The 12,359-nt window shown below is 37.9% G+C and overlaps 1 protein-coding gene across 4 annotated transcripts in view; it reads left to right on the forward strand.

The window, feature by feature from the left end:
* Positions 1-10,774, forward strand: part of GREB1 (growth regulating estrogen receptor binding 1) — an 86,340-nt gene extending 75,566 nt beyond the window's left edge. For 3 of the 4 annotated variants that reach the window (XM_004935766.5, XM_046939478.1, XM_040698123.1), the window contains 6 exons: positions 402-576; positions 1,867-2,085; positions 4,839-4,974; positions 5,466-5,666; positions 7,282-7,420; positions 9,003-10,774. In XM_004935766.5, coding sequence (XP_004935823.2) covers positions 402-576; positions 1,867-2,085; positions 4,839-4,974; positions 5,466-5,666; positions 7,282-7,420; positions 9,003-9,166 — 1,034 coding nt within the window. In that variant the 3' untranslated portion in view covers positions 9,167-10,774. Of the gene's footprint in view, positions 1-401; positions 577-1,866; positions 2,086-4,838; positions 4,975-5,465; positions 5,667-7,281; positions 7,421-9,002 lie in introns of those variants that run through there. The other variant, XM_040698125.2, reaches the window with a different exon arrangement.
* Positions 10,775-12,359: the final 1,585 nt, after the last annotated feature.

Here is a 12,359-nt window from a genome sequence, read left to right on the forward strand (position 1 = left end):
TAGACAGCAGTAGTGACAACCACTGAGAATAGAGAGTCGAGAAATTGCTCCCATGTCATTCAGTTAATGTTAATCCACATTTCTAGATGTTTACACTAAGAGATGATAGTGGAGACGCTATCTGTCAGGTTAAAATGATCAGTCACTCAACCCTTCAGATATTAAGAAATCTTTACCATGGAAATCAGGCTTCGTTTTGCATGCTTTCCAGTGGGGATCTGTCAGTCATTAGCTTGGCTAGAGACACAGTATGTTGGCTCTGGAGAGTGTTAGGGCATTGAAGTCTTCAGAGTGAGTCATACCCCGAGGTCCAGAAATTTTCCCTTCAAAAGGATACCAAGTTAAAAGCAAACAATTTCTGCCCCTACTTTTCATCTTATGGATTATGTTCTTGGTTTCAGGTGCGGCACACTTCCTGATAAAAGAGCTGTCTTATCACAACTTGGAGCTAGAACGAAATCGGCAGGAGGAGCTGGGCATAAAGCCCCAGGATATTTGGCCTTTCATTGTCATTTCAGATGACTCCTGCGTTATGTGGAATGCAGTAGAAGTTGATTGTTCAGGAGACAGGAAAAGGTAAACAGAAGACCGTATGCTTTTTCAGCTGATCTCTTTTAAACTTTCACTGCATATCAGTTTTAAAATGGCATGTTCCATATACTACTTTTACCTTGTGCAAGCAGAGCATATTTGCCATTTGAAAAATTGTTTTCCACAATGTTTAGTCCCTGAGGATTTAAGTGCCTTGCAGCCTTTGCTGTATAGTTTGACTCTGGTTCAAACCAGAACTGCAGATTTCAAGCTCTGTAAACAGTCCTTCACACACTGAGCAAACACATACATTCACTTGTACATTTTCAGTAGGATTTTTCTAAGGAAGCTAAAAGACATTTCTGTGCAAATTGGGCAACTGACTTCCACTGGATTGTTTGTCAGTCTCAGTCTGTGTGGCTCTTTCAATACCCCAAATCTTCAAAAAGTATTTTTATTTTCATTACCTTAGTACATTATTTGTTCTAGATGTCTTTGTCTATTCCCAGAATGATGGCAATGCAGGATTTATAGCAAACCTTCAAAAAGAAATAAACTCCTTGAAAGCTTTGAGATTTATGGATTTGAGAGGTAGCGTAGGACGATCTTGCACTTTACACTTAAGTTATGGCATAAAGTCAGCAACCCTCCAATGGTCATTATCCAGGTACATTGCAACATTATCCAGGTAACTTTAAAAATCTGGAAATCTGAGTGAATACTTTGAAAGATGTAAGGTAAATTTCTGACCTGACATATCAGTCCCCCACCACATAAGTACTAGTTAGTTTTAAATTTTGAGTCTACCCAGTAACACGGGGCGAAAAGTTGCAATAAAGGAGTACAACATTGATACTATCTACCTCATCCCATTGGCTTCAGCCCAGCCATCCAGCCTGTCCAGATCCCTCTGTAGGGCCTCGCTACCCCCAAGCAGATCAACACTTCCAGTTACACTTTCTTGTATGACTAGTGATAGGACTAGTGGGAATGGCTTCAAGCTGCGCCAGGAGAGGTTCAGGCTGGATGTTAGGAAATACTACTTCTCTGAAAGAGTGGTCAGGCACTGGAATGGGCTGCCCAGGGAGGTGGTGGAGTCACCGACCCTGGAGGTGTTCAAGGAACATTTGGACGTTGTGTTGAAGGACATGGTTTAGTGAGAACTATTGATGAGGGGTGGATGGTTGGACTGGGTGACCCTGTGGGTCTTTTCCAAGTTTGGTGATTCTATGATTCTACCTGGTAACTACGATGGACTGTTGAGAACTACTGTTCAGCTGAATAAGATTCTGATTATTCTCTCTGTATTTCAACACATTTTCCTAATTGCTGTAGTGACTATACATGGACTGAAAGGAATGTTTCCTTGAAGCACATTCTGCAACGTATTGAAGCAACTCCTAATGTCACTCACTATGCCTTAATTGGGATGAGGAAATGGTCCAGTAAAACAAACACTGCTGAGATCAAGGAACCATTCTCCTGCTGCCATGTACATGATTTCATTATGCTAAATGTTGATCTGACACAGAATGTACAATACAATCAGAACAGGTAAGTGAATCTGTAACATCTTTCAAAAGATATAAAGAACCAAATAAATTTTACAAACGCTATTGCTGGATTTTCAGGAGGTTGTTAACGGAACACAAACAGATTTTGTTTTCTTTTTGAAGATTCAAATCCTTCCCAAATTACCAATAGTTAGAAAGAGACTCTTATCCCCATAGTTTCAAATAAGCGGTCATTTGAATTATGGCGTAGATGCACTAAGCGATGTATACTGTAATGCAGGCCTCCCAGTTTTATCCAAGTGGCCTTCTGGTAACACCATATTTCTCTTCCTGCTCACTTGGACTTTTCCAAAGGAAATCATGGCTTTATGGGTGGATGGTGCATAACTAAGTCTTGTTCTGACATGGAACAGAGATATAGCTGTTTTTTTTTGTTGTTGTTTGTTTGTTTGTTGTTGTTGTTGTTTTTATGTTGAGGAGCATAACATGGATCAGAATAGATATTAAGACAAATTTCTTTACCATGAGGGTGGTCAAATATTGGAACAGGTTTCCTAGCAAGGTAGTCATGCCTGCAATGTTGAAGAGACATTTGGATAATTTAGTATATTTTAACTTTTGGTTAGTCCTGAGGTAGTCAGACAGTTGGATTGGATGATCTTTGCACGCCCCTTCCAACTGAACTATTCCATTTCATTCCTATTCCTATTTCCTATTTCTATTCTATTTCACATATGTTTATCAGCAAAATCAGAAGAAAGGAGTAGGTGAGTATCATGAACATTAATGATTGTTTCTCACATTCTGCTGTCACAGCCTTCCCTTTTTTTTTCGTTTATACCCCATAGAGTATTTCATATTAAAATACTACCATGAACAGTATCACCACAGTTACCAGAACTGCATTCACTAGGTGCATCACCTCACAGATATTCACTGATTTATGTGAAAAAACCCTGGGGTTTTGGTTCTGAGGAACAAGCATTTATCACAACAGAATGTAGTAGCTATTGTCAGAAGTGAGATTCCTCTGTCTAAAGTGAGTCTTTAGGCATCTCAGCATACACAATATATCCACATGGGGCTGATACGTATTACAGGAAATCTAAAACACTTATTTTTCTTTAAGCTATTTGGGGGTAGCACAGGTCATCTAAAATGCACAACAGAACACTATTGTATTTCTCAGGAAGATGTCTTTTAAAGCTCAAATTTATTTCTAACTGAGTGGAAGCTCTTCTGCTTTTATTAGTCTGGATAAACAGATGACCTAAATTCCTATCACTATCAGTCTGGCTCTAAAAGAGCATTTTAAATTTGCTCCCATTCATCTTCTGGTACAGAACAGTGCTCCCAGGCAGTCTAGTGGTATTATCTTATGAAGCATTATGAACTGCTAATGAAGAAAATGACAGTGCAATAAAATAAAATGATATGAGCATGGGCAGCAATGCTAAAAGGCCAGGAATGCCAGACCACATCATCCATTTCCTGCCTGTGTCTTTAATCCGTATTGTTGTATGTGGGTGCTGTTGAGGTTGAAGCATTACATGACAGTCCAAACCTGAGCTGGCAAAGAAAAGGGTATATTTTAAAACAGGGAGACACTGGTAGTCAGGGATAATGAGTATCCACATAAATATTGCTGAAATCAAAGAGGGTTTTCAAAACATATAATAAAATATCATTTTTCTTACTGATGTCTATTGTTGTAGTAAGCACTTAGCTGTTTTAAATCCAAGCCTTGGATGTTAATGCCACAGTTCTGCACAGTTTGCTGTGCAAATCTGCATTCCAAATGGAGAACTGAGGCTGAATTTTCCGAAGGCTGGAGGATTTGAATGTTGTAAGCTTTAGAAGTTTACCTTCTGTTCCATCTTATTGTTGAAATAGGTCAAATTTAGCTCAAGGATGTTTGGCCTCATTCTGCTTACTTTATTCCTCCGTCTCAGCAGTTCTGTTGGATTAAGAAAAGAGCCTTTGTCTTCAAATAATTTTTTCTCTACTGTAAAATTGCACTATTTCTGTAGGGGAATATAAAACTATTACTGGATATCACAGAATCACAGAATTGCAGGGGTTGAAGGAGACATCTAGAGATCATTGAGTCCAAACCCCTGCCACAGCAGATTCCCTACAGTAGGTTACACAGGAAAGCATCCAGGAGGTTCTTGATTATCTCCAAAGAAGGAGACTGTCTGGGCAGCCTTTTCCAGTGCTCCGTCACCCTCACAGTAAAAAAGTTTTTCCTCAAGTTTGCATGGAACTTCCTGTGTTCTAGTTTGTGCCCATTGCCCTTTGTTCTATTGTCAACAACAGATATTTGTATTTTAAAGGAAAAAATGATTAGGCAGACTTCTTTGCATTTGACAAATCAAATGTAAAGCCTTTTCCATTTCCTTGGAAGTCAAAGGAATTAGTTTCATTATTCGTATATTTTCTCCATGACTGCATTATTGTACTTAGAGACAAAGAAATGTTTTAACTACTGGGTCATTTCCCTGGCATTTTGCTACCTTCCTCTATCTGCTTTCCCCTATGTTTCTGGTTATTTCACTCCCTAATGGTTCTCTCCCTCATTCTGATCATCTTGAACTCATTCTAGTCATTGCTACTGGCCTCACCTATTATTACAAAGCTGAAGACTCTTTCCATGACTGACTACTAAGTGAAGTGTTGGTATGTTTGACAGCTCTCCATCATATGGTACTCATCAAAGACCCTGAGTGCTTGTACTTGTTAGTCTGTGATGAGAAGCCTTCTTCTAAAGTGCTGTGATGTTATTCTTCCTAGATTTACCTGTGATGATGTTGACTTCAACTTGCGTGTCCACAGTGCTGGCCTTCTCATTTGTCGGTTCAATCACTTCAGTGTCATGAAAAAGCAAATCGCAGTAGGAGGGCAAAGATCCTTCCACATTAAGTCTAAGGTGGGAACTGAGACCTCTTCTTCCTTGTTAAAATGTTGTTTTCCCTTTTGTACCCTGTAACCAGGAGAGCTGAAATATTAACAGTTCATCATTCTGTTGCCAATAATGGGGTATGTTTGTTTCTTTTTTTTCTAAAATCTAATGTCCAAATTACCCAAAATATCACTTTACAGTATAGATAATCATTCACTGTAGGTTTATAGTATTGATTGCTTATCTTCAAATGATTTCATATTTAGGAGTACTTTGGTATCAAAGAAGAAACATTTAAGTCTCTATAAATACCAATATAGTTATTTGAATCTCTCAACAATTTTAGTAGCAGATATGTTTGTCTGAATGACTTTTCTTCTTATATAGAAGATAGTGATATAGTGATATATGAGTCTTAGATTTTTGGATTGAGATGTGTTTTGTACAAACCAGAATTCGGATAAATGCAACATGGTTGATCAGGATTGATCTGTGCCAGAAATATTTTTTCCTCATAGGTATCTGACATTCCAGTTTCAATCTCACCTGCTCAATACATTTGTGCTCCTGACAGCAAGCATACCTTCTTGGCAGCACCTGCCCAGTTACTCCTAGAAAAATACCTCCAGTATCACAGCCATCGCTTCTTCCCTCTCTCACTGAAGAATTATAGACATCCAGTGCTCTCTGTGGACTGTTACCTCAACTTAGGACCGCAGGTATGAAACAAAGTAATCTTTAATTAGCTTTAGAAATGTATTGCCTATGTTTTGGATGAGTTTGTTGATGTATTCCTTCACAACACAGCCTTCAAATAAACAGATAATAGAACCCCATAGTGTTAAATTCTTGGTCTTGTAGAGATATTGGGAAATATTGGGAGATACTGAGAAACTACAAATAAAGTACATGGAAAGCAATATCAGAGTTGTCTAATAGAGTCTGTGAGTGGTATTAGATTTTGAACTAACATAGAACACATTTTTTTAAAAGAAGCGTTTTTCCACTCTATTGCAATTTGGTCCTTCCTACATCAAATGTCTTCCACAAGAGTTTTACAGATGCTAGCTAGTCCTTAGAAAGCACTTCTAAATACAAAAGTTTTAGTCCACTTTTGACTGACAAGCTGAGTCAGAGAAGCAAATACCAAGATACACAGTCAGAGTGAGAGAGGCTGACATTAGCATTCAAGAGCTGTTGGCTCTCCCCAGTGGCTTTGGACCTAAAGCCAAGGTTATATTTAAATACAGATGTAGGTCATGTAGAAGTGCGATAGTAAGGAGCTGATTTGCACTGAACTATTTTTATCTTTTTACTCAACTTAAATACTAAATGAAAATCAGTCTTGCTGCATTTACAAACTTAACTTCTTTACCAAAACAGCTGTGTAATGACCTTCCAATCCGTGCTGCTCCCAGAGCATTTTGATCTGTGTCTTCCAGTCCTTTCTGGCTGAGCTACTGCAGGTTCCCACCATGCCAGGAAAAACACAGTCTGTGGAAGGGCACTGTGCTGTTAGTGTCTTCATCCACTGCATCCTTTCAGCTCCAAACTATTCAGCACATGAAATAAGTTGAATTCAGTTCTGGAATTGTTATCTGAGCAAGCATATGATACAGTAGGACTGAAGGAATTATTGCATCTATATTATGCATAAATAGAGACATCTTGCGCCAGTTTGTCTTGCTGTGGGTCAACCTTCCTCCACTGAATCATGCTGATTTCTGCTGGATGTGGGTCTGCCCCAAGTAACTAGAAAGGCAGTTTGGAAGCCCAGTCATATGTAGGGGATTCCTTAACTCGAAATTTACAAAACCTGAAAGGATGCTATAAATATTCCTAGTTCCCACTGGAGTAGGGGATTAGTAATAGAAAAAGTAATTAGACAGTAGGAAACCTCATGCAATTACGTAGATGCACAACTATAGTGATTGGAGTAATCCTTTTGTGATGTAAATGGCATTAGACCTTTCTATAGGGTTCTTCTTGTGTCAGACTGTGCAGTTACTATATTTATGCTTGTGTACATAAGCTGCACCTGTCATGGAGTTATGGCTGTGGGGAGCCATCGTTACTGCATATTTCAAATCTTTCATACCTAAACCTCATGATTATAGTAGTAATGAGTAATTATGATTAATGAGTAGTTACAGATACTGCTTTTAGATTGCTTTTTAATAAGTAGAGGAATTGTTACAAAGGAATAATAAGGATCATGGTGTTTGGAGTTGGAAGGCAAGTCTGAAGGTGGATCAGGTGCAAATACTGTTCAGGTTGATATGAAGAAGCCTGAATAAAGCTAATTTCTATGTTTCTTACCCCTCTCCCAATCAGATTGCAGTTTGCTATGTGAGTTCACGGCCTCACTCTCTGAATATCAGTTCCTCTGGTTTGACATTCAGTGGTCTCCTGCTATACCTCTGTGACTCCTTTGTTGTAGCTAGCTTTTTGAAGAAGTTCCATTTTCTTAAAGGTGAGTCTCAACAGTTTTATTACAGGGAATTATATGACATGGTCTCTGGAAATCTGGGAAGAAAATGGGAAAAGAACCATTGATTTTGAATTTTATGTGAAAAATTGCACATATACATGTGTATATTTATATTTGTGGTTACATGCCCTATCATATCTGATATTTGATGATTGATCTACAACAGTGTTAAGAGTCCTGCAGATAGGGAAACAAAGGTCTATATTGTTATGTGTGTGTATACACACATAACTTCTTACTTCATATTTGAAAATGATTAAGATTTATGTATGAAATATTCACCCATTGTATTCTTGCAAGTAATGTTTTTTCAGGTGTCAAGAGAAAATGGATAATGATAAGAGTTCACCAAAATCTGTTTGCTGTACCTGGAAATACAAATGCTATCATTAAAATTTATTCTTAGTAACCAGCTTCTCCACATAGTGCTTATGATCATGGACAGCACTGGAGACAAATCACTTCTGTCTGTACTGCAACTTCTTTTGGATTGTTCTGCTGCTGTTGTAGAGATTCAGTGCTCTGGGGATTTGTTTCACTCAGCTATAGCTGTCATTGGAGTATAAACACCATTGCCACTGCCTTCTTAAAACAGGCGAAGTTATGAACTGCCACATTCTTTGTTGTAGTTAATACAGTTTTGTGTAGGTATGTCTAACACAAATTAGGGTATGCAGTGCTTTAACTTGCACGTGCTACTGAAGCCACGTGAGTCCCTGTGTCTATACCCATTCTAGAACAACTTTTAAGTATAAAAGGACTGCTTCATTCAGAGTTACTCTGCATTTTTTTTTTGAAGTGACAAGAAGCTATCAACCTGCACAAATCAGCTGTTTTTTGCAGTGTGTAGCACGAAGTGTATTTGATTCAGGAGTTCCCTGTCTCCCCTGTTTAGTTGACCTTCTAATCAGTCACTTCAGCATTAAACACCACTGGACTCTCTTTATTGTATTCTCAGCTGTTTCTGTCTTGGGCATCTTTCTATCTCACCATCTCTTTTTCAGAGTATTGAGAGCATGTGAGGTAACTTCCTCTTGACTGAGCACTTTTTTCAAAAGCCAGGAAATCATGCATGTATGTTGAAATGGTATCAGCATGCCAGTCAAAACAGTTCATATTAGATCATTTCTGGTCAGCAAAGCACGCAGAACTTAATTAGCCATTGTGGGGATTGGCTTGTGGTGTGTTTTGTTGAGTGAGGTTTTCTCTTAACAAAGTAATGATCAGCAGGTCTAGAACAGTAATGGATGTAAGGCATTACCTTGTTTTCTGTCACCATCCTCTTCAACTTGACAGATTTGACCTTTCTTACTCCAAAGAGAAGGAATGTATTGCTAGTCATACATATTAGATGAATACTACGTATCTCAGGTTACAGAAGAAGACCCTGATAATCGGTCTTCTTACAGAAGAAGGCCGTGAATGTCTTGATTTTCACTCAAGAATATCTGTAGCACATGTTTTGGAAGTGGTGGAAATCCCTCTTGCTTAGAGGTGGTCAGAGATGGGTGATTTGAGAGCAAGGGTGATACTCACATGGGTTTCTTATTGACTATTTACTTAGGTGCCACCCTGTGTGTTATTTGTCAAGATCGGAATTCTCTTCGCCAGACTGTTGTCCGGCTGGAGCTGGAAGATGAATGGCAGTTTCGACTGAGGGATGAATTCCAGACTGCCAACGCTAAAGAGGACAGACCACTTTTCTTCCTGACTGGACGACATATTTAACAGAAACTAGAAAAAAGAAAAAGAAAAAAAAAAAAGAAAGATACAGGAGACTAATTGCCACCGTCTCGTGAAATGGCTTTTGAGAGGCTCTGCTTTCTGAGTAGGAACAGGACTGCTTGCCACTGTCTATTAGAATCAATTTACCCTCTTATTTCCAAACACTGTAAGTGAATTTTCTAATTTAATCATCTGACGGAAGTAATTCTTGATTCCTGGGAAAGGCACAGAAACTCATTATTCCTCATGGCAGCAAAAAAAAAAAAAATTGATCAGAAAGGAAATCAATGAATGCATTTCTTTTGACGGAAAAAAAAAAGACCACATGCAAGTTGATAAGCAAGAGTTTTAGAAAACTTGCTGTTCATTCCAGAAATAGGAAATGTAAATGTAGGAACAGATTTTGATTTTGTTTTACAAATCTTATTTATCTAACAGTTGGCACAAGGCAACAGGAATTGTTGCACTCTTGTTATTGCTCTTGATTGATCCAGATACGCATTTTAATGAAGATATGTAAAGTATAATTCTTAAAGAATGGGAGCCCAGTTGGAGTCTTATTTTTTTTTTTTAAAGGTGCCAACTGGATAGTTTTAGTATACGGGAATCTTGGGATGGCAGCATAATCATATGTCTGATTTTCATAGAATAAGGAAGAGCCATGAAAGTAAACTTAACAATGAAATCTGAAAATTTAAACATGAAAATGAAATTGCCTGGCACAACTGAGAACACTGAATGGTGAGATTTACCTGCAAGTGATCTAGAAAATTGATGATTTTGGTTTCTGACTAAATTGTAGTAATGACTACAAACTTCAAGCTAGGCCCAGTGCATTCAAGACAGCAGATGAGATGGTTCTGAAACCCTCCTAATACACTTACTGGGGATATTTTCTTGCCAAGGTGCACAAAAAAGTGAGAAAATAGAGACTATGTCTCTGAGGAATTTAGGTGGCCAAATAAAAGCATGTTCTAGAAAGGCACCAGGCATCACAGTATTTTTGTGTGCACTAAACGTGAAGTCAGTGATCACAATCCTTGTTTAGATTTTTGGAAGTATTGTCTAAGTTTCAGATTTCATGTTTATTTTTATAGAATCTGTGTAAACTTCATTCAGTCTGGATGCAAGAAGGGTAAGTATAGACATTGCCGGATAGTGTCTAATATTTGGGCAGTCTTTCTTGCTGGATACGCCAATGAGGGTATCGTTGATTTTTTACTGATGAAATGCCATTAGGTGCCTGAAGCCTTTACAGTATCAGTCTTGAAATGATGACATGAATATGACTGTGCCAAAGAGCAAATTTTGTAACGTTTACAAGGAAAAGGTAATTTCAGTAAGTATGAGAGACTTGACTGCTATTTACAAGAGACAGACTGCTATTTACAAGATAACTGGTAGAAGTCAGTGTGTTTATGTATTTCATTGTTTTCCTTTCAGAGTGAGGTTGGATTTGTTTAAGTTTTGGGAAGGAAGACGGACATTGTCTTATGTAAATAGCATCACCTGTGCAGTTTTCACCTGTTGGTTAGTTAATTTAAACTTTCTAAAGAAATGTGACATTCATGTCCAAACCATCCTTTATAAATAAAGTCGATACTGCATGGATATCTGTCTCGGTGGTGTATAGCACTGGATGTTTTTCGTGGGGGGAGGGTTGGGAGAGGAAAAAGCTTGGTTGAAAGGAGCTAACATGATTAAAGAACTTCCCAAACTGACCAGGAGAAAATAGTGTCTTTTAATGGTCTAAAGCATAACATAGCCTCAAAGGTACATGAGTCTTTAAAAGAACTCTAGATTAGGGACAGAGGTTTGAAATCTCCTTTCTTGTAATCAAATGCTCCAACTATTTCTGCCAAATGTCTGTAAACTTTTCTTATGCTTTAGATGTGAGATGATTTGTTTTACTAGTTCTTAGACAGGCATTTTCTCCTTGAAACAACATGTCCAATGAAAAAAAAATGCCTAAAGTATTTGTTGAAACAAGAAACTTTCCAGTTCTGCTTTCAGAGATGGGGGCTTTGCCCAGCAAAATTTCTGATTGTTCACTGTAGTCTTAAGAATTTATTTCAGAGTAAACATGTGTGGGTTTTTTGTAAAGGAAGCGGTAGAGAAGTATGGTACTGTCCAGCATATTCATAAATAAGTTCTTTCTTTTCTAACAACATTTTAATATATTCAGTTTGACTGCTGAAATGTTAGGAAAGAGAAACAGAAAAAAATAACCCGAAATTAGAGGAGCTAGCATGATTCTCAGTGAGTTACAAACACACCACAGTATTGAGAAAATCAGTGTGCCTTTCTTACCAGTCCAGCCTTGTGCATCTCCCCATAAAGTTGTTGACCAGTGTGTACAGTGCTTATCTAGATGTTACTCTGATAAAATACAGATTCATTAGTGTGGCTGTCAAGGTTCTTCAAACCTTTACAGCACTGCAAAAGTTGCTTGATGGCGCTAAGACTGTCTTCACTGAATTATCCAGCATTCACCCTCTGCCATGTCCCATGCTATTCTACTTGTGTTCAGCTCTACTAGCAATGGGTAAACCTTCTGAAATGATCACAAGCTCAAAGATTTTCACTAAATATCTGTAAGATTAAAAAAAAAATGCATTTAAACTTCTAGTTTGGACAGGTAGGTTTTTAGTTTTTGGTTTTGTTTGTCTGTTTGTTATGAAACATTTCCCTGCAGTGGTCAGAGTGGTTGCTAGCATTTTGGCATTCTAGGTTCTGTACCCAGATTTGAACAGATCACTTAATGTCTGAAACACACAGGTAAATTCACTGGAGATGTCTGAACATCATTTATTAGGGTTACTTGTTAAGATTTAAGGTGCTGACATTCAGAGGCAGAAAGGTTATGAAAATGCAAAACACTGTAACTGTGTGTTTATTTAAAAGTTTTCTGTGTGAAAAAAGATCACTCTTTTTCAACTAAGTCATTATTAAATTTTGGAAATGTCACTAGTAAACAGCCTACTTAAAATATTCAGTAACCTGAATTGCTTCATGTACAGACCAAGTGAATGGGGAAAAGCTTAAAAGTAATTCCAGAAAGGCATGTTTACTTTATTGCTGCTGTGGCATTCTTCATTCAAAACTGTTCTTATCTGTGAAATTAAAACATCACTAAATCAGATGGGAATAAAAAATCACATCCTTTCCTAACATTCTCCTTTGGCTCAAAGTTACT

Source organism: Gallus gallus, chromosome 3 (assembly GCF_016699485.2).
Source record: "Gallus gallus isolate bGalGal1 chromosome 3, bGalGal1.mat.broiler.GRCg7b, whole genome shotgun sequence".
NCBI lineage: Eukaryota > Metazoa > Chordata > Aves > Galliformes > Phasianidae > Gallus > Gallus gallus.